This window comes from Anticarsia gemmatalis, chromosome 2 (assembly GCF_050436995.1).
Source record: "Anticarsia gemmatalis isolate Benzon Research Colony breed Stoneville strain chromosome 2, ilAntGemm2 primary, whole genome shotgun sequence".
Taxonomy (NCBI): Eukaryota; Metazoa; Arthropoda; class Insecta; order Lepidoptera; family Erebidae; genus Anticarsia; species Anticarsia gemmatalis.
Genome location: NC_134746.1, coordinates 7,698,407 through 7,716,710, shown reverse-complemented (window position 1 = coordinate 7,716,710; position 18,304 = coordinate 7,698,407). Strand labels below are relative to the sequence as shown.

Sequence of the window (18,304 nt, the reverse complement as noted above, 5' to 3'; positions counted from 1 at the left end):
AATGTGGTTAAGTCTAGAAGGCAAAATGCTCGAAATTATCTCCATGATAAAAGTAGGTAATCAATACACGCCTAGATTTTCGGCATCAGCCACTTGTAACATTTTAAGAAATAAAGATTCAAATCATACCGAGATGTATACTTGGTGATCTATTTCAGGGTAGTTTCAGAACGGTAAAGAACGTTCGTGAATCAGTTGGTTACTGCAATTTTTAACCGCTCATTTTGTTCTTTTGATGTGCAGAAAATAATTAAAAATACTGATAGGTATGTACTTACTTAAAAGATTTCGTTTCGTTTATACTTCTCATAAAAGTAGGTTCAATCAATTTTAGAACGGAAGCATTTTTTCATTTGGTAATATTATAAAACAGCTGATTGTCATTTTCTCTGTCACATTGAATGTCAGTGAAAATCGTCGAATTAGATGTCCAAATTCGAAAAAGGCGAAAACATTGTATAATTTTATTTTAAAACGTTTATTTAACAATTGATGACTTAATTGAAAGAAATTAAATATGACTATCGTCGAGTATGTGGCGTCGCTTGCACAAAATCCATATTTTGGTGCCGGTTTCGGTCTGTTCGGAGTGGGAGCCGGTGCTGCAATATTACGAAAAAGCTTTCAAACATCGATGGTACTATTCCGAAGGCACTGCATGATTACTCTAGAGGTTCCTTGTCGAGATAAATCATATCAATGGCTACTGCAATGGATAACTCAGAAAGGCGCAAAGAAGACTCAGCACCTCAGCGTAGAAACGTCTTTCCTTCAAAAAGACACGGGCCAGATAAAAACTAAATATGATTTTATACCAAGTATCGGTCAACACTTCTTTAGGTACTTATGTTGCTTCTGTTAATTCGTTGCATATTTTTAAGTAACAACATGAAAATTTATTCATTCAATGGATTGTCATTGCAGGTATAGAGACACATGGATCAAAGTGGACCGCACGAGAGAACAACATACATTAGATCTTCACATGGGTGTACCGTGGGAAACAGTCACATTAACTGCATTTGGAAGGAATAAGCAATTGTACTATAATATTTTGGAGGAAGGTATAATATTTGGGATTATTGCAACTGTTAAAAACTACATTGCATAACTTTAAACTCGTATTGCATAGGGCTTAAGACTAACAATAAATTTTATGCATTAAAGTATTCTGTAAGAAATATGTATCTGACAACATTTTAGTTAGATTGATAGGATTTGCACTCAATTATTTTATCATATCTCATTTTATTATTACTGATATTAATATGTATTATGTTAACAATGGGCTAACTATTTTGAAAATTATCTGATACTCGTGTGTGAGATATGTTTAGTTGCTCTTGTTGCGTATTGAATCAGACATATTTAAATGCATCTTCAAGCTCTGACATGTTCCTAAATAAATTATGCACGTATCTTTTTTTTCAGCTAGAACAATGGCTTTGAAACAACATGAAGGCATGACTGTGATGTATACAGCCATGGGTTCAGAATGGCGCCCATTCGGACATCCGAGGCGGCGGCGCCCACTGCACAGTGTGGTCCTTCGTGCTGGATTAGCAGACAAGATCCTGGCTGACTGTTTAGATTTCATTAATAGTCCCCAGTGGTACACTGATCGGGGTATACCATATCGCAGAGGTAAGGAGGAACAGCTTTATTCTCTTTTAGTATATGGATAATTTGCTTCTGGTCATGACTTGGTCTGTGTGAAAAGAATTCTCAGGCTTCAAAGAAACCTATGTGTTAATCCACAGTATAAGCTATCAGTGTACTAAATTTTATCTATCAGTGCACTTTCAATATAGTTTTGTCCCCGTTTCCCCAAGAGTATGGTGATAATATTTCTATTTAATTGATTTCAGGTTATTTGCTGTATGGCCCACCTGGATGTGGCAAGTCTTCCTTCATTATGGCATTGGCTGGAGAATTAGAATACAATATATGTGTACTTAATTTATCAGAGAGAGGACTAACAGATGATCGTTTGAATCATCTTCTAAGGTTAGTATGCTTATACTTAACTACATTTTTAATTAGCAACTTATTTTATACAGAACATGTTATAACATTAAAGGTAAAGGGTATGAAGCTATTATGATATGTCCAAAATGTTCTCACACAGTGATTCATGTGTTCACCACAATGATGCTACAACTCGTGGATTAGCCCCAGTTCCTACTCTGAACATAATATTATAAGTGCAGTCCACTAAAGTAGTTCTTTCCTTCTCACTTTTAGTTTACGACACAAAATTGATTCTGATGCCAAAACATATTATTAAAATAATTTGTGTATATTTTTCAGTGTGGCACCACAGCAATCGATAATATTATTAGAAGATGTAGATGCTGCTTTCGTGTCTCGAGAAGACACACCAACCCAAAAATCAGCATATGAAGGTCTCAACAGAGTCACCTTCAGTGGACTGCTCAACTGTCTCGACGGTGTCGCGTCAACGGAAGCGCGAATAGTCTTCATGACTACCAACTACTTAGAAAGGTATTTTATTTACTACAACAAATATAATATACATACATTCACTCATCATATCACGCTATGCGTTATGCGCGAAGTTGTAGCCCGAAAGTTAGTCCCATCTAATACTGGTCACATCACCAAACTCCGGATTATAAATGAGAATAATCAAATATAAATTAAACAAAGAAAGACCATTAGCACTTCGTCCGACCTGAGTATCGTACACGGGGCCTCGTGGTTAGCAGTTTGATAGACTTAATTATACATTTAGCACATTATCCATATATTGCTGGAAAACATACTTAACTCCGTAACTTGGTTTCACCACTACTGAATAACGTCATAACCACGAAACCCTGTAAGGCCAATTTCACAGCTTATGGTTAAGTTTCGGATAACATTTCTAATAGATAAAGGGACAGTAAACTTTATTTAGGAAGACTGCCAATATGTAACATGTTGACAGTTGTTTTCATAAAAGAAGTGTATCCAGGTGTTAATGTTTTATCACTTGTTTTCAGGTTGGATCCAGCTCTAATAAGACCAGGCAGAGTAGACATGAAAGAATTTGTCGGATATTGTGATCAGGCGCAAGTAGAACTTATGTTCTTAAGATTTTACAAGGGAGAACAAGCAGCAGAACATGCTAGAACATTTGCGACGAGGTTAGTTAACTTTTATATTTGCCAGTAGATGTACTCGATACGTGAATCAAGTCCATTCTCCTCCATTTCCTTCCAAACCAAAATCCTGGTTCTACCACTATTGCCAGATGTAGTATACCGAAGTTTTCTTTAATAAAAGTCAGTGTTCAAGATGTATTATTAACTGTTTCACCCATTTGTTTAAAGTTTTGTTTATTTTTTTCATAGGGTACTTGAGAAGAAAAAAGTGGTCAGTCCAGCACAAATCCAAGGATATTTTATGTTCCACAAACATTCAGCCCCAGAAGAAGTATTATTGGATGTTGAATCCATATGGACCCTGGGATAGAACCTATATAAATATTTTGTGATAACATTTTTTATGTCATATTATTTCATACAATATGATGAGTTGTAGTCAATAATTTTAGTAAAGAAAAAAGTCGAAGAATATTCAATTATGTACTTTTATTTTTTAAATATAAACAGTCTATAGTACTTCCTTTTTTATGGAAAATGTTAAAATATATTTGTTTTAAACATAATAACCTAATATCTTAAGTAAATTACAGCAAGGTTTACACAAAAGTCAAATATCTCTTAATAAAGTAATTAGAATTAGTACAAATTAAACAAGTATAAAAGTTATTGCTATATTATTAAATAAGCACTTATAAATCTGGTGAAGCCAGTGAACAGAATCGCTAATAATAAAGTAACATGTTTCGATCACTACTTTTATAACGACTAACAACTTAATAAGTAATAAAAACATACATAATCATGGCGTGAAAGACGATCAATCAGCATTTTTTAAATTTCTATCTCGACATACATATCACACAATACAATTATACTGTACGAAGGCCTTATAAAAAAAAACCAAACGTTTAATTGCAAATTATATACTTAGGACCTTTTTTGAGATTAAAATTTGTATCATCATGACTCTGATACATCACCTCTACACCAATAACGTTTGCAACTAAAAACCTAAGTATCCAGTGTACACAAGAGGATAGCGAGTACACAAACGATACACAACAAATAGTTACATTTCAATGTTGTACTGTAAGTTGAGACAGTTAATGTGAGGCGATCTTAAGGAGAGCAATCTTACTTCGCTAAACCTTTCTTCATGTCCACCCAGAGATCCACAGACCGGTTGTTTGCACGACACATAGCATTAGGGCAATTTTCTATTAACTAGGCGAGACCAGCCCTTCATTTGGCAAAAATTTCAAAATAAAAAAATAACAAAGGTATTAGATACCACCAGATATTTTCTATTGGCCTACTGTATCAGCCCCAGCATAGTTATATGCATTTTGATTCATACTGATAAAACTATATAATATAGAAACTTATAAAGCCTATAAAAAACCTCTGGTCTCGGGGATGTCTAATTAAAATCAAACAATAGTGCTTAAACAATACTGTACAATACTATTTACAATATAATTTACAACACAAGTAATTTTGGTGGGACATTTCAAAAATCAAACATTAAGCAGACTTGTCATTGATAACCTGCAGACGACGTTACATATATTATGCTGCAGAAAATTTATAAACACATTCCTTACATTAAATCACTTGTCACAAAACAATTTTTATCTCATAAACGATCCTCTAGTCGCTATGTTAATTTCCTTCGTAATTTGTTTGATAATTTTCCTGTTTTTATAATTTTTTTGCGACATTTCGTGCCTTAGTGCAGCCAATGCGGCAAATAGATTGTCACTATTTCTATAAATGACAAAGTATATTCCATAACTTGAATTTGTACACTAAATAATATAACTAATGTAGCACAAACTCGTGATTTTAGTAGGGTGTCTGAAATTATTTTTAATCAATTCTTTGGGTGCCTAGAGACCAACTACCTTACACGACTCGGCACTTTCGCCAGTGTAATTATTATTTTCACTAGTGATTAGGGCGAAAATTCGCAGGAATAGGTGATGATGCGATTGATGAAAAAAACTTTAAAAAATAGTGCCCGAGCGAGTTAATATTATGGAATATCAAATAACCGTTAATCAAAAAACAAATCTGAGTTTACATTCAGGCTATACTGTTGTTTGGCTACACTTCTTCACATCTCATTAGTATCAATCGCATTTTGTAAATTTAATAGATTTAAGCAGGCAAATAAATTTATTAGTATGTAAATATGTATCTTTGCTATGCTTGTGAGCATTATTTAAAAGTTTATCAAGAAGATCTGCTCTCAACAATATTGTTAGTATTTCCCATTGCCAATTTGATGAAACTTTATTTAAATTAACTACTCCTTTATTCTTATCTCTAACATTGAAACAAAACCTTTTCCGAACATTGTTGTAGTATAGAGATAAACATACTTCTACTGGTTCGTCTACAGCCTGTTGCTTGAAATTAACTCTAAACTTAATAAGACAAATATAATTTCCAGGAATTATTTCTACTGAGTGACTTAGCGTTAAGTTGTGCAGCTGTAACAGATTTATAAAATAAGTTACAGGCGACTTTGTTCTTACATTTGGTAATTCAACAGTGTCCAGAACTACTTGATCTGTTTCTTTATTCATGGGTTGAGTCAGTGGGTTAGCAGGTTTCGGAGACTTAGGCCCAACTTCTAGGCATGGAATATTTACTATCTGTATGGGTTGATTAGCACCAGACCCTTGAGGTGCAACATTAGATAAATACACGTTAGGTAAAGTTTGAGATGGCCAAACGTTTTGATTCACAATAATCCTATTCATATCGTCACTGGTGCACACTATCACATTACCAGGCGAATGGGATGCTGTTGCCAAGTTCTCACTTCTCATATTACTTAAAGTTCTTTCCGACATCAATTCTGTAACTGGCTTAACTTTAATTCTCGGAGCTGGTATGTCTTTGCTAGTGGTAGCCACTGGAGGAGGGGTGTTAGTTGTTTGGTGTTCTTCTACATTCGCAGACTCAGCTAGCGATGTCGTCGATGTTATGATTGGCATGCACATGTTGTTGCTGTCGTCATTTTGAAATGTTACAAATTGTTCAGAAACAGCTGTAGTGGTTTTATTCCTTGAATCAGTGTTCAGTAATTTCCTTGGCAGTTGTTTCGGATTAGCTACTGGATTAGCATTAAGGAGTTTATTTTTAGAATCTGGAACTGTACAAAAATATATTAATGCTGTCTCCTGCATAGGTTGGGTGTTATGATTCAAATTCTCTGTTGTTGTTGGACTTTGTTGGCTCACAACTGATGAAGTTGTCTTATCCAACATTGGTACATTTGATTGGGCAAAAACTGGTAAACTGGCTTGGTTCAATACTGGTAGAGTTACTTGGTTCAAAACTGGTATAGTTGATGGGCTCAAAAATTGTTGACTTGACTGACTGGCAGCTGTGGGACTCGGTGTGCTCAATGTAAGTGGAGCCAACGATGGCACCTTTGCACCTGCATTTGGTTTTCTACCATAGTCTTCTGCAGTCAGGGGTATCCATCCAATGTTATCATCCATTCCATTGTTGTCATTCAATATTGCAATAAGACGCACATACTCAGATTCCTTACCAATATATGGTCCAACAGGCAAAGCTTTAGGGACCCAGATAATATTGACACGATGTTTCTGCTCAACATATCTCAGAATCCCAGTACAGTTGATGCCCCGCTTGTTGATAATCTTTCTTCCTATACTTAACACCTTACGTTTTAACTGAGATTCACTGCAAGCTGATTTTTCTGTGTTGTCTATCTTCTTGTGATAGCTAGAAACACACATTGATATAATACCTTGTATTACTTTGTAATCTCGTAGTCTCGCCTCAATCGGTTGCTTCGCCTTTTGAGTGGATTCACTTATGTGCCTATCTGTATCACTATCAGATGAGTTGATACTTATACATTGATAATCATGGTCAATGTCTGTCTGTCTCTCAGCTACATCTTGTTCCATTGCATCTTTGGATTCCTCTTCATTGTCAGATTCGATATTTCTATCAATAACCACAGTATCATTGGAACTCTTAGACAATAGTCTTCTGGTTTTCCCTCGAGGTTTTACCACAAAGTCTTGATCACTGTCTGAAGTGTCAGAACTCTCTTGTGTTTCTTGAGGATATTTGCTTCCAAACACTAGTGTATTATTTTCATTCAATTCATTGGATTTCTGTTTAGAGTATCTAATGTAATAAAGTTTATTACAATGCTGAATTATATTGTTGCTATCGTGCACTACTATATTATTATTACCAATGAAATTTGGTTTATCGTCTATTTTGTCTAACATAACTGAACAATTTCTCAGAAATACATTGGGATACTTTATTTTTAAATCAATGTGAACACGACAGTGGATATTAAAAGACCTAACACTTGGCCAATGACTATGACATATAGTACAAACTAAATCTCGATTGTAACTTGAGCAATCCCATGCTTGATGACGAGTTTTGGCTTGCTTCTTCTTTTTCTTCTTTGTGAGCTTGTTCCTGACAGAATTGTCAGTATCAGATGAATCGGCAGGTCTTTTGATTGTAGTGTGTTCAGGTATCTGTTGACTTGAACTCACAATATCTTGTGGCTGCTGAGTGTATAATCCCTGGAATATATTGTAATGAGAGAAGTAATTAAATGTTATAGGGGATGTAGCAATCTCATTTGTCATTGTCACACTTTTTCATCACAGATTGTGCACATGTAGACATAAATCAAGGTCTAATCAAAAAATGTTATGAGGTTAGGCATGTACCAAATACAGTGCTTTGCAAATTCTACTCTGTTCAAGATATAATGGTACATAAAATATTAAAATGAACATGTTCATGTTCAACATCACAATGTTTAGTAATAAGAGTTTTACTTACATTTATTTGTTTTTTTGTAATCTTGTTGTGCAAATCAGCTTGCTTTTCACTCAGTAGTTTCTTTAAAGTATAGAAATTTGTTAAAATTTCTTTACATTTTAAACATATCAGCTGTGGCAGTCCATCAAATGGATCCACCTGAAAATTAATGTCACAAAAATTGGTTAATTAGTATAATATTATAGTAGGATCAAAAGTGCAATCAAAACAAAACATTTAAAAAGGCAATATCAGGTTCCTATGTAAAATCACAAAACCCAAATGAGTCTAAGCTGTTTTAAAAAGAGTAACAATTAGTACATAATAGGATAATAATGGTACATAGTAGCAAATCCATACTAATATTATAAACGCGAAAGTAACTCTGTCTGTCTGTCTGTCTATCTGTTACTCAATCACCCCTAAACTACTGAACCAATTTGCATGAAATTTGGTATGGAGATATTTTGATACCCGAGAAAGGACATAGGCTATATGTCATCACGCTACAGCCAAAAGGAGCAGAGTACCAGTAAAAAATGTTTCAAAAACAGGGAAAAATTTCACCCATTGTCTCTTATTGGACGCAAGCAAAGTTGCGTGGGTCAGCTAGTAATCCATAAATTAGAATAAGTGGGAAAGCTTAACATTGTTTTTCCCCAAGTTAATCATTTATAACATAGGTTACTATACTTTATGTAGATACACAAAATAACAAAGATTTATTGAAGCAGTCAGCAGGAAGGGAACGCTTAGAGGGAATTATATAACAATGGCATGGGCAGGGCACAACAGTACTGTACTACAATAAGGCATTGGATGCACAGCTCTGGAGACTGGTACTAAAAGTATTAAGTTGATGCTGATATATTAAGAAAGGTAGAACCTTCAGATTTTGCAAGGATTTTATACATACTACCTTTTATGTGTTCCATTGATTGACAGTTATTGTCATACCAATTTTGAGAGCAAAACTACGTACTTACAAGGTAAGTATTGACTGATGTATAAGCAAATTAACAATGAACTGTTATTCAAAGTTGGAACTATGTAGATCTCCATTAGATTCAATTCTAGTTTATCAAGATAGTTTACACAACAGACAAGAAATAAATATCCTTAGAAAATTACTTACATCAATGTCAAAACAATACTTGATTTGTTCTTTAATTTTTGGTATAATCTGATACTGTCCCAGGTCCTCTAAACACAGACGACAGGTGACAAACAGTTTGGGATCAACTTCTATCAAATCCATGTTGTTACATTTATCCTAGAAAAAGATATTAATACAGTGTTTTAAACAGATGTTTCGTAGTGAATAACAATGACATCCGATCATCACAGTTAGGTTAACATTAAACTTTAAATTTCGCGCCCAAAAGTTGTTTCGATAAATACTCTGTTTACAAAAAAGATGAACAGTTCAAATTAATAAAACTCAACGTTGTCTCGTTTCGTACAACTTTTGAACACAATAAGCAAGAAATCGGATAGGAATATACCTACTGAGAATAATTCCGATTCAGTTGAAATTCACTCTTAAGTTTTTAGGAGCTCGCTTCATATCCCGAACATTTAAGGATAAGAAATTGGAGCGTACAATACGCTTTTTATAAAAATAACAAATAGATATAATACGACAAGCACAACATGACACAATTTCGCATAAATCAAGTGACAGCCAGTCGACACACTCCCCCTACCTCACTCCGTTCATGTTTGACTTGACAGTCAGTAATCGACAGGATATAGCAAAAGAGCTGCTCTCTATCGGAAAGTAGCGTTACTACAATGATATTACTACTGCCATCTGTTGGCTTCTTCAACAAACTAACTTGTGTCAGATCCGCCATTTTTAAAGTTTCAGCTAGGGATAGGCCAAAATTTAAAAAACGGCCGTTAATCGTTATCCACCCTAGAGCCACACCGGGGTAGATCTAGGGTAAATGACCAGTGTCCAGGTAGAGTTTTTTATATTTCTCAGATTAAAGGCTGTTGATTCGGCGCCTATCATAATTGCTGCCCCACGAATGCTGACAAAATTTTTGATTCTTCAACATCTAAATGTAACACTTGAACTAGCAGACGAAAAATATATATATCAGCTTAGCCTTTCTTCCAAGCTATGTTGCAGTCGGCTTCCAGTCTCACCGAATGCAGCTGAATACCAGTGTTTTACATGGAGCGACTGCCTATCTGACCTCCACAACCCAGTTACCTGGGATAACACGATACCCTTCGGTAAGACTGGTTGTCCGACTTTCAAGCTTCTGACTACTGTTAACGACTGTCAAAGATCTTCGAAAATGACAGCCGAGACCCACAATTTAACGTGCCTTCCGAAACACGGAGGAACTCGATATGTATAAGATGGTCACCCATCCACAAATCAACCTCGGCAAGCACGGCTTTAGCCGCGCCGATCGATCTCTGAGGTAACTCAGAGATCGATCCGCGCGGCTAATGCATAGTTAAAACTCTAAAGTTTTCTACTCTCAAGTTTTTAATTAATCTATAATTTATTTATCTTTATTACTTCACTAGCTGACACGCGCAACTTCGCTTGCGTCACATAAGAGAATTAAAATTTTCCCCGTTTTTATAACATTTTTCACTGGTACTCTGCTCCTATTAGTCATAGCGTGATGATATATAGCCTATAGCCTTCCTCGATAAATGGGCTATCTAACACTGAAAGAATTTTTCAAATCGGACCAGTAGTTCCCGAGATTAGCGCGTTCAAACAAACAAACAAACAAACAAACTCTTCAGCTTTATAATATTAGTATAGATGTGGTATGGTCTTCTTCAATTTGAAAAAAATTGCATACACGTATGCACGTAGGTTGCCATACTCTCTGCTGTGACTAGTGGCACAGTACATGCTGGTTTCGTCCTTGGCCTTTCACTTATAATGTGAAAGGCCAATGTGAAAATGTCTCGTCTTAAGAATGAAAAAAACTACTATCGCCATTTCATTCTTAAAAAGTAAGACGGTACCAAACCATTAATATCATCGTTAACTGAAAATCAAGTCGTACCTTTATTTATTTTACTAGCTGACCCGCGCAACTTCGCTTGCGTCACATAAGAGAGAATGGGTCAAATTTTTCCCCGTTTTTGTAACATTTTTTACTGGTACTCTGCTCCTACTGGTTATAGCGTGATGATATATAGCCTATAACCTTCCTCGATAAATGGGCTATCTAACACTGAAAGAATTTTTCAAATCGGACCAGTAGTTTCTGAGATTAGCGCGTTCAAACAAACAAACAAACAAACAAACAAACAAACTCTTCAGCTTTATAATATTAGTATAGATTTTATCGTTTGTATAGTTAGTGGTCCACCCAGAAAAACTAACACAAGAGGAAGGGGCATGTGGGCGTTTTGCGCGTGCCATATGAAGTATGTATATCTATACATACCCTAGAATGTACGTTCTTTCTTGAGTACTCTCATCATCTCTAAGAGATGCCACTAAAAGCACGTTGACAGAATTCCGACATGAAGCACAAAGTATGAGCGCAAAACCCGACTCCAATGTCATTGAAATATGGCTGGTCATTTTAATTTGTAACAGTCGATTGTTCTTTTTCATATTTCAGTGTGCGTAAAATGTCGTCAGCTAAGTTTGGTAGCAGCCAGCTTCATTGAAATAGTATGACATGCCCTTTCCTCTTATGTTATTTATTCCGTGGTTCAAAGCACCCGTAAGGCTTTTGACATGGCTTAAGGATTGTTATCTTAATTGAGAACAACCGGGACAGACTTTTTAGGTGCCCTCCAAAGCACGGGGCTCTCGGTTAAAATACTTCTATTTGGTCACCCATCTATAGAATGATCGCGCCACATTTTACGTAACACACAGATTTTTAACAGACCGGTGAGTGCAACTAGCAGTAAGCGGCTCGCAATAGGCACACAGTTTGGCAAAAATATATATTTGTGACAACCCTGATCTCACTTTAACCAATCGTTTTAGACAAATGAAACCATAGATGGCGCTGTTATTAACGATAAATATTTTGTTTTTACGCCATCTATCGGCACTTTCTAAACACCTCATAAACAGGAAATGCAAACTTAACCTATAATATTACATACACTATTTAATTATAATATGTTTACACTAAATAAAAACTTTTATTGTAAACAAATACACAATATAAATCTGTTATTGTGCACACAGGTTTAGAATGACACATGTTTTAAATAACAAATTTTCAACAATTTTACAAATAGAAACAGACCACTTTTTTGCCTTTTTACTGTCCTTTTTTTAATACGAGATAATAATAAAACAGTACTTACTTTATTTTTGCTAAGGACTTGTTCAAATTGTGGCCTCTTCTGAAACTACAGTAATCATCAACATAAATGTTAGTGTTCAGCTTCCGCTCCAGATTATTCTATCTGTGCTACTATAGTACTATCGTGCCATCTAGCGGGGAGTACCAGAACTTTTTCTACACTACCTACTTTGCTTTGGTGCGTATAGATGGCGCTGAATAACACCATAGACAAAATATCTATGTACCGAAACAGGGCTGCCACACTTTTTGCACGAAAACAGTGATATAAATATGTCTTAAAAATATTTAGGTAGGTACCTGAATGGAACGTTGTTTTTTTTTCATTAATTATTTAGGATTTTATTTACATTGCAGAAATTGATTTGTTGAATATTGGAAATCTTTTCAGTACATCATTCCCGAAGGTTTCGAATTAGGGAGTGAATTAAGCGGAGATATAAATTAGAACATTTTGCGAATTTATTCATGAACCAAGGTTTAGAGAGCTAGCACTCGCCTAGTTTGCATAGCTTTTAAAAAATAAGGATTTAACTAGGTACACATACATACACATGCGCATTACTTTTGAGCATAACTTTATCTTTAGAAGCCTGTTCCGCTAGGTGGGAAGAAAGTATTTTACACTTAGCCCTTGTCCAGAAGGGGCAAATTCGCTGGGAAACGTTTCGTTTCGCTGCGCGCACACTGTTCACACAAATTCATTCGTGGCATAGTGAGATTACGAGACGCCGGTACATAGCTTTCATAAGCTTTGCGGTTCACGCGCGTATCTCGAACTCATGAGAAGCCTGATGAATTGGGGAAATTCGCGGCGAATTCGCCCGTTTTGGAGGACGGACAGATCGATCTCAAGTGTTTTATACTATCGGTTGGTTAATTAATGTAAAGTTTGACATTAAAATGAAGTCGGGAAGAAAATAAACAAAATAATATTCTTATAGTTTATAATTATAACTATTCTGTCAAGTCGATTAACAGCAATTTATAATTAAACAGTAATTATTATATTCCTACAACAAATTCATGATTACATACAGGTTAAAAGAAGCACGTCTTGTCGATTATTTATTAAATACTATTCAAATTGATATTCTTAAAATACCATTGTCATAATTATTCACAAAATGCATTTCATTAACTGAAATTAACTTATAACGTGTATCCTACAAAGGTATCTGTTTAAATCACAAAATACTCTGGGGATAACTCAATTAATGAAAATATTTTAAGTAGTTAACCATTATATTGCAGAACATGCAATGTTATCACAGCACTCGTAAAAAATTGCGGTTGTCAAAAGACGAAATATTTACAATATGGAGTCATACAAAAGGATAGCCCCAGAGGAAAGTTATGAGACTCAAAGAGCAGTCAAATTGATAACATTCACCATTAATAATTAATAATAATAAAATTATTATTTTGATTGCTAATTCATTAATACATATCTAACTAAAGAGATATAAAATATATTTATCTACGATGACGTCGCTTCTTTTTGTTCGCACGCCCATTTTCATTTTGAGGCAATCCATTCGAAGGTCCGCTGGACGACGACGGTGGAGGGACCGGCGGAGGGACAGGCGGGGCGACTGGCGGCGGAGCGACAGGTGGCGGCGGAACTGGGCGAGAAGGAAGCCGGTCTGATTGGATCTCATTGATGGGCTCAAATTGAATCATATCTCGAATAGATCGTGGAGCCGGGACGGGTGGTGGTTGGACGGGTGGCGCCTGTACGAGCGGTAATGATTGCGCTTCATTCAGTGCGGCTCTTAGACGCTGTCTCATGCGTCTGCGTGCGTGACGCGATAGTGGCACATTATCAGTACCATTAGCTTGGTTGTTTTGTACTATGGGCGGCGAAGATTCCGCGTCCCCAGATGTCCCTGAGCGCTCGTGCCCACCTGAGTTGTGTCTGTTTTCAATTCGTGCTCGCATTTCTGCTTCAGAACGCACCAGGGCATTTGCTTCTAATCCGAGCGTTGCAAATGCGCGAGAGAGCCTGGCTACATCATTTTGCAAATCTTGCAAAAAAGGTTCCAAGTCATGAGGTGTATGGCCAGTGTGCTGGACATAATCGCGATTGTTTCCGCGGTTAGCTACGCGCAGCACAGCGCGCGGTTGTGTTTGATGAGCCAGATGATCAGGTGGCGTACGGCGCACAGATAATTTGCCACTAATGGATACTGGTGCTACCAGTGCCCTAGCATCTAAGCCGTTGACTACCAAGCAATGTCCACGTTTCTTCAGGGAGCCCTCACACGACCTTACAGACCACACCTGAAAATTGTATTGCGTCATATATCATCCATCACAGACATGTAATTTATTATAGTTGTAAATTTATTTGTTTATCATAAACAAAAAAAAATATCGACAGCATAATTTGATTTGACAATTTCCATTCAATATGAAAAGATAGCTCAATAATATTATAAAAATTTAATATTATGGATGGCAAAGTTAAGAATACAAGGAGAATAAAGGTACATACACAGTCAGAAAATATTGCTTCCCGGTCATTTCCAGATATAGTGATGGTGTAGGAAAACTCGTGTGCCACCCAAGGAGATGCAGCCATGGCTAACCATGCGCAGACAGAGTCATCTGAAAAATGCAGGTGTTTTAACATTTTGGTTCAAATAGTTTTTATATTGCATTATTATTCGTAATTTTTTACTTACTACTTATTTCAATCACCAAGAAAAATATTCCCATATCTGCCACTCTAACAGCAGTAACAATTCTTCCAGGTGCAGTGGAAAACTGCCAAGCTTGTACATATTCACCATTTTCAGATTTGCCCTAGAATTTAAAGTTAAATTAATAGCAGGTAGTTTGATATTAATTAAAAATTTATTAAATCAACTTTGCAAATGATATATTTGTTTACCTCAATTAGTTCAGGAGAGTGAAAATAGCGCAGATGATTCAATAAACGCGCAGCTGGGAGCCTCACTCCATTACCAGTTTTGCAAGAAAGACAACGGAAAAGGCCTTTGCATGCTTGAGGTACTCTTGCAGTTGATTGCTGTAAAGAAAAAATTATATTGATAGGTAAACATTACAATTATTTTAGTCCATTCAGTGTCAGACACTTAGCTCTCAGGGTCTAAAATATATGTCATTCTGTGTTTCACATTTTGGTTTGTGAACAACCATAATTATTGACTCACAAAGATATGAATCTGTTTGTATGGATTGTGACCAAACATAACTAGTACTTTCAATACATGAGTAATATAAGTTTTAACTAAGTTAACTTACATTGGACTGCACGTCACTCACGTCATCATCAGCGCTTTCAGATTCAGGTACTGCAGCTGTACTCTCCTTTGGTGGTGATTTATTTTCGGCTGCCGAATCAGCAGTAGTCACTTTACCACCAAGTTTCTGTTAAACATGAAAACAACACTTAAGAAGAGGATATACATATTTAAAGAGTTGTTGTAACAAATTCAACCAACCTTGACAATCATGTGAAAGTAGTTTATGATATTTTGATTAATGGCTCTCAGAATACTTTTTTCTTACATAGCACAACAAAAACCAATTAAATGCACTGTTTTCAAACTATCTAAATAAAATATTTATGTGCATGTTAGAGAATCTATAGAAATTATATCTGTATAGAGGAAGGGGCGATCCAAATTCCTTGTGAGTGGAGATGTAATAAAAATATAAATACTTACAAAAGCCCTTAATTTTCTGACATTTGCAATCAATTCTTCCATAGCATAGTTCCGAGTTCCAAAGAACAGGGCTCGGCATACGGGGCACAGGTCAAGACGCATTTTACAGCGTCCACATACATGATGCCCCTCATTGCATTGAAATATTTGTCCAGAAGGAATCTCATAACAGACAGGGCATTGAAGAAGATCATCTAAATCTGGCAATGCATCAGACTGTAACAATTTAAAAACATAAAAATTAAATAAAAATAATACTAGTAATTTCATGTGATCAGAGAAGTTTTAAGTGCCGTACTGTTTCCGTCCCAATGCAAAAAGGGCAATTTTGCATCGGAAAGATTAAACATAGAATCCTAAGCCACCAAGATATTCTATAATCTACTATAGAATAAAAAATAACAGTATTGAATTTAGCTGCATTTTACATAACATTGCTGATAGGTCACGATAGGTGTCTCAATAGAATTGCACAATTTTTGCAATACTTATTACCACTGATATATGAACATTAGACAGAAAATGTGATGACTGATAATCACATAGTTCTGCCAAAGCCTATTTTGTAAAGCACAAATGAATAGATCCATAAAGGATTTAGGGTATTGGAATTTGTTAGATGTAGATTATTTCCATTCTAAACCAGTGTTTGATCACTTGCTAAAACTTAACTTTCAAATTTAAAACTATGATTTGACTTTTGTTTGATCCAACCGAATTTGATTTTCGACTCAGTACTGTCGAGAGTAAGCCTGTCTCATGCCTCAAGTCGGTCATATATTTTACACTTTCGCATTGCATGTTTTTTAGCCAACATTTTACAGGAATTAACATAAAGGTCACAGGGAAAACTCCCAACTAGACAGTTGAATGACATATTTAAATGTGTAAAGAGGCAATGGATGAGACAAGAGCAAGGCCATGTGGTGTACTGTAAGGAATGCCTATACAAAACAGAAATGAGCTGAAATAAATAGAACATGAACATGCATGTAACTTTATATTGATGCAGATTTATCTGTGATCAAAACAATACTGGTGCGTTTGTACTTTGAAATATCTTTTGGTGTCATATTTAGGTCTTGGAATTATCAGGGTCTAGGAAGTAAAAACATAGTTGTCCAGAAGATTTAAGTTTGCTTCTACAGCAGTTCATAATGAAGCTCTTATGGTTTGTAGTCTCCAATGGTTTATGTGGTAACTGAAGAATGGTTCAAAGGATCAAGATAATGAAGAGGCAGCAGGCTATACAGATTATTGTAGAGAGGACCGTGTGGATTGATTTACTTTAAATATTTGCTAACTAGCAGATGTCTGCTGTATAGTGGAGCAATCTTGTCCATAATACTCATAGTTGATAGGTACTTATAGATATCAGATAATGAGACAGCTATACAAGTTGAATTTAAAAATCCATTTATGTCTACTACAATGATTAGCATTGAGTAAGAGGGAATAAGAATAAAATTTGTACACAATAATGTAACAGTTTGGAACAGCTGACCAGCAACGCAACTTAAAAAATCACACGTGTATAAAAAATTGCAGGTAGTTTACACCCTACACCATAAAAAAATATTTTCAAAAACTGTAATATACAAGTAGGTATTTGCTAAATGTTATTTTAGCCGTTACGTACTCGTTTAGCAAACAATAAATTTATGTAGAATTGCGAAACCTAAAATGGTGGAACAATTTTTATGTGAATATCTACCGTGTAATTGATTTTAAGAAAATATGCTTATTATTCAAAATGCATTCGAATATCTACGAGAATCTACATAGAACTATTACGGCCTATGATAGAACCCTATCAAATTCTCAATAATTTATGGTTTGAATTTTCATACTGTAAAAAATATCGACCAACGGACAAGGTTGAACAATGGAAGCTTAACGTACATGTTTAAAAGTATTGAAGGGCGACATACATACCTTAACCTCCGCCTCTTCCGACATAGTTAAACTATTTTCTCAACAGTGGAGAAAAGTAAATTTAACTAAGTCCGCAGTAAACCCAATGAGCAGCGAATTTATTTTAAACATAAAACACAGCTGTCGTTCCACAAATGGCGTCCATACCATAATATATCTTTGGTGTTGTCAGTTGTTTATTTTTATTTTATAGCAAGGACAAGAAAGAAATGGGTTAAGTAAAAAAAAGATGAAATACGATTAATAACATAATAAAAAAATATCTATGTAAATTTAATTAATTATAAGACGTGTTTAATAAAGTGATAGAATATATAGTCGTTTAATTTATCCGTTTTAGAAAAAAAAAAATTGCTCGGTTTCTTTTGTCGCCACTGCGCCCTCCGCACCACTCAGGTTCACCTGA

General features: G+C 35.4%; 3 protein-coding genes across 5 annotated transcripts; 1 reads left to right on the top strand and 2 right to left on the bottom strand.

The window, feature by feature from the left end:
- Positions 1 to 393: 393 nt before the first annotated feature.
- On the top strand, positions 394 to 3,586 carry Bcs1 (mitochondrial chaperone BCS1). The gene is made up of 7 exons (XM_076129419.1): positions 394 to 840; positions 925 to 1,064; positions 1,432 to 1,644; positions 1,869 to 2,007; positions 2,311 to 2,505; positions 3,006 to 3,149; positions 3,357 to 3,586. Exons 1-7 carry the CDS (start codon positions 518 to 520, stop codon positions 3,475 to 3,477), a joined length of 1,275 nt encoding a protein of 424 aa, XP_075985534.1. The 5' UTR covers positions 394 to 517; the 3' UTR covers positions 3,478 to 3,586.
- Positions 3,577 to 12,380, bottom strand: LOC142982721 (uncharacterized). Of its 3 annotated transcripts, none has more exons than XM_076129400.1 (4): positions 12,270 to 12,380; positions 9,088 to 9,225; positions 7,974 to 8,111; positions 3,577 to 7,708 (listed from the first exon to the last, which is right to left on the bottom strand). In XM_076129400.1, exons 2-4 carry the CDS (start codon positions 9,208 to 9,210, stop codon positions 5,243 to 5,245), a joined length of 2,727 nt encoding a protein of 908 aa, XP_075985515.1. In that variant the 5' UTR covers positions 9,211 to 9,225; positions 12,270 to 12,380; the 3' UTR covers positions 3,577 to 5,242. The 3 variants fall into 3 exon arrangements, with proteins under 3 accessions (XP_075985515.1, XP_075985522.1, XP_075985506.1); XM_076129407.1 differs by lacking the exon at positions 12,270 to 12,380 and adding an exon at positions 9,458 to 9,661; XM_076129391.1 differs by lacking the exon at positions 12,270 to 12,380 and adding an exon at positions 9,462 to 9,661.
- Positions 12,381 to 13,201: 821 nt separating this feature from the next.
- LOC142982719 (uncharacterized) lies at positions 13,202 to 18,054 on the bottom strand. Its single transcript, XM_076129376.1, has 7 exons — positions 17,899 to 18,054; positions 15,964 to 16,179; positions 15,539 to 15,664; positions 15,165 to 15,302; positions 14,956 to 15,076; positions 14,766 to 14,878; positions 13,202 to 14,551 (listed from the first exon to the last, which is right to left on the bottom strand). Exons 1-7 carry the CDS (start codon positions 17,920 to 17,922, stop codon positions 13,745 to 13,747), a joined length of 1,545 nt encoding a protein of 514 aa, XP_075985491.1. The 5' UTR covers positions 17,923 to 18,054; the 3' UTR covers positions 13,202 to 13,744.
- Between the last annotated feature and the right edge of the window lie 250 nt (positions 18,055 to 18,304).

Excerpts from the sequence above, each read along its gene's own strand:
- Bcs1 (XM_076129419.1), top strand. The coding sequence starts at position 518 with ATGACTATCGTCGAGTATGTGGCGTCGCTTGCACAAAATCCATATTTT. Across the intron at positions 2,008-2,310 it reads CGTTTGAATCATCTTCTAAG|TGTGGCACCACAGCAATCGA; the intron begins GTTAGTATGCTT and ends TATATTTTTCAG. Across the intron at positions 3,150-3,356 it reads GCTAGAACATTTGCGACGAG|GGTACTTGAGAAGAAAAAAG; the intron begins GTTAGTTAACTT and ends TTTTTTTCATAG.
- LOC142982721 (XM_076129400.1), bottom strand. The coding sequence starts at position 9,210 with ATGGATTTGATAGAAGTTGATCCCAAACTGTTTGTCACCTGTCGTCTG. Across the intron at positions 8,112-9,087 it reads AGTATTGTTTTGACATTGAT|GTGGATCCATTTGATGGACT; the intron begins GTAAGTAATTTT and ends ATTAATTTTCAG. Across the intron at positions 7,709-7,973 it reads TTACAAAAAAACAAATAAAT|GGATTATACACTCAGCAGCC; the intron begins GTAAGTAAAACT and ends AATATATTCCAG.
- LOC142982719 (XM_076129376.1), bottom strand. The coding sequence starts at position 17,922 with ATGTCGGAAGAGGCGGAGGTTAAG. Across the intron at positions 15,303-15,538 it reads TGAGTGACGTGCAGTCCAAT|CAATCAACTGCAAGAGTACC; the intron begins GTAAGTTAACTT and ends TTTTCTTTACAG. Across the intron at positions 14,879-14,955 it reads CTTGGTGATTGAAATAAGTA|ATGACTCTGTCTGCGCATGG; the intron begins GTAAGTAAAAAA and ends TGCATTTTTCAG.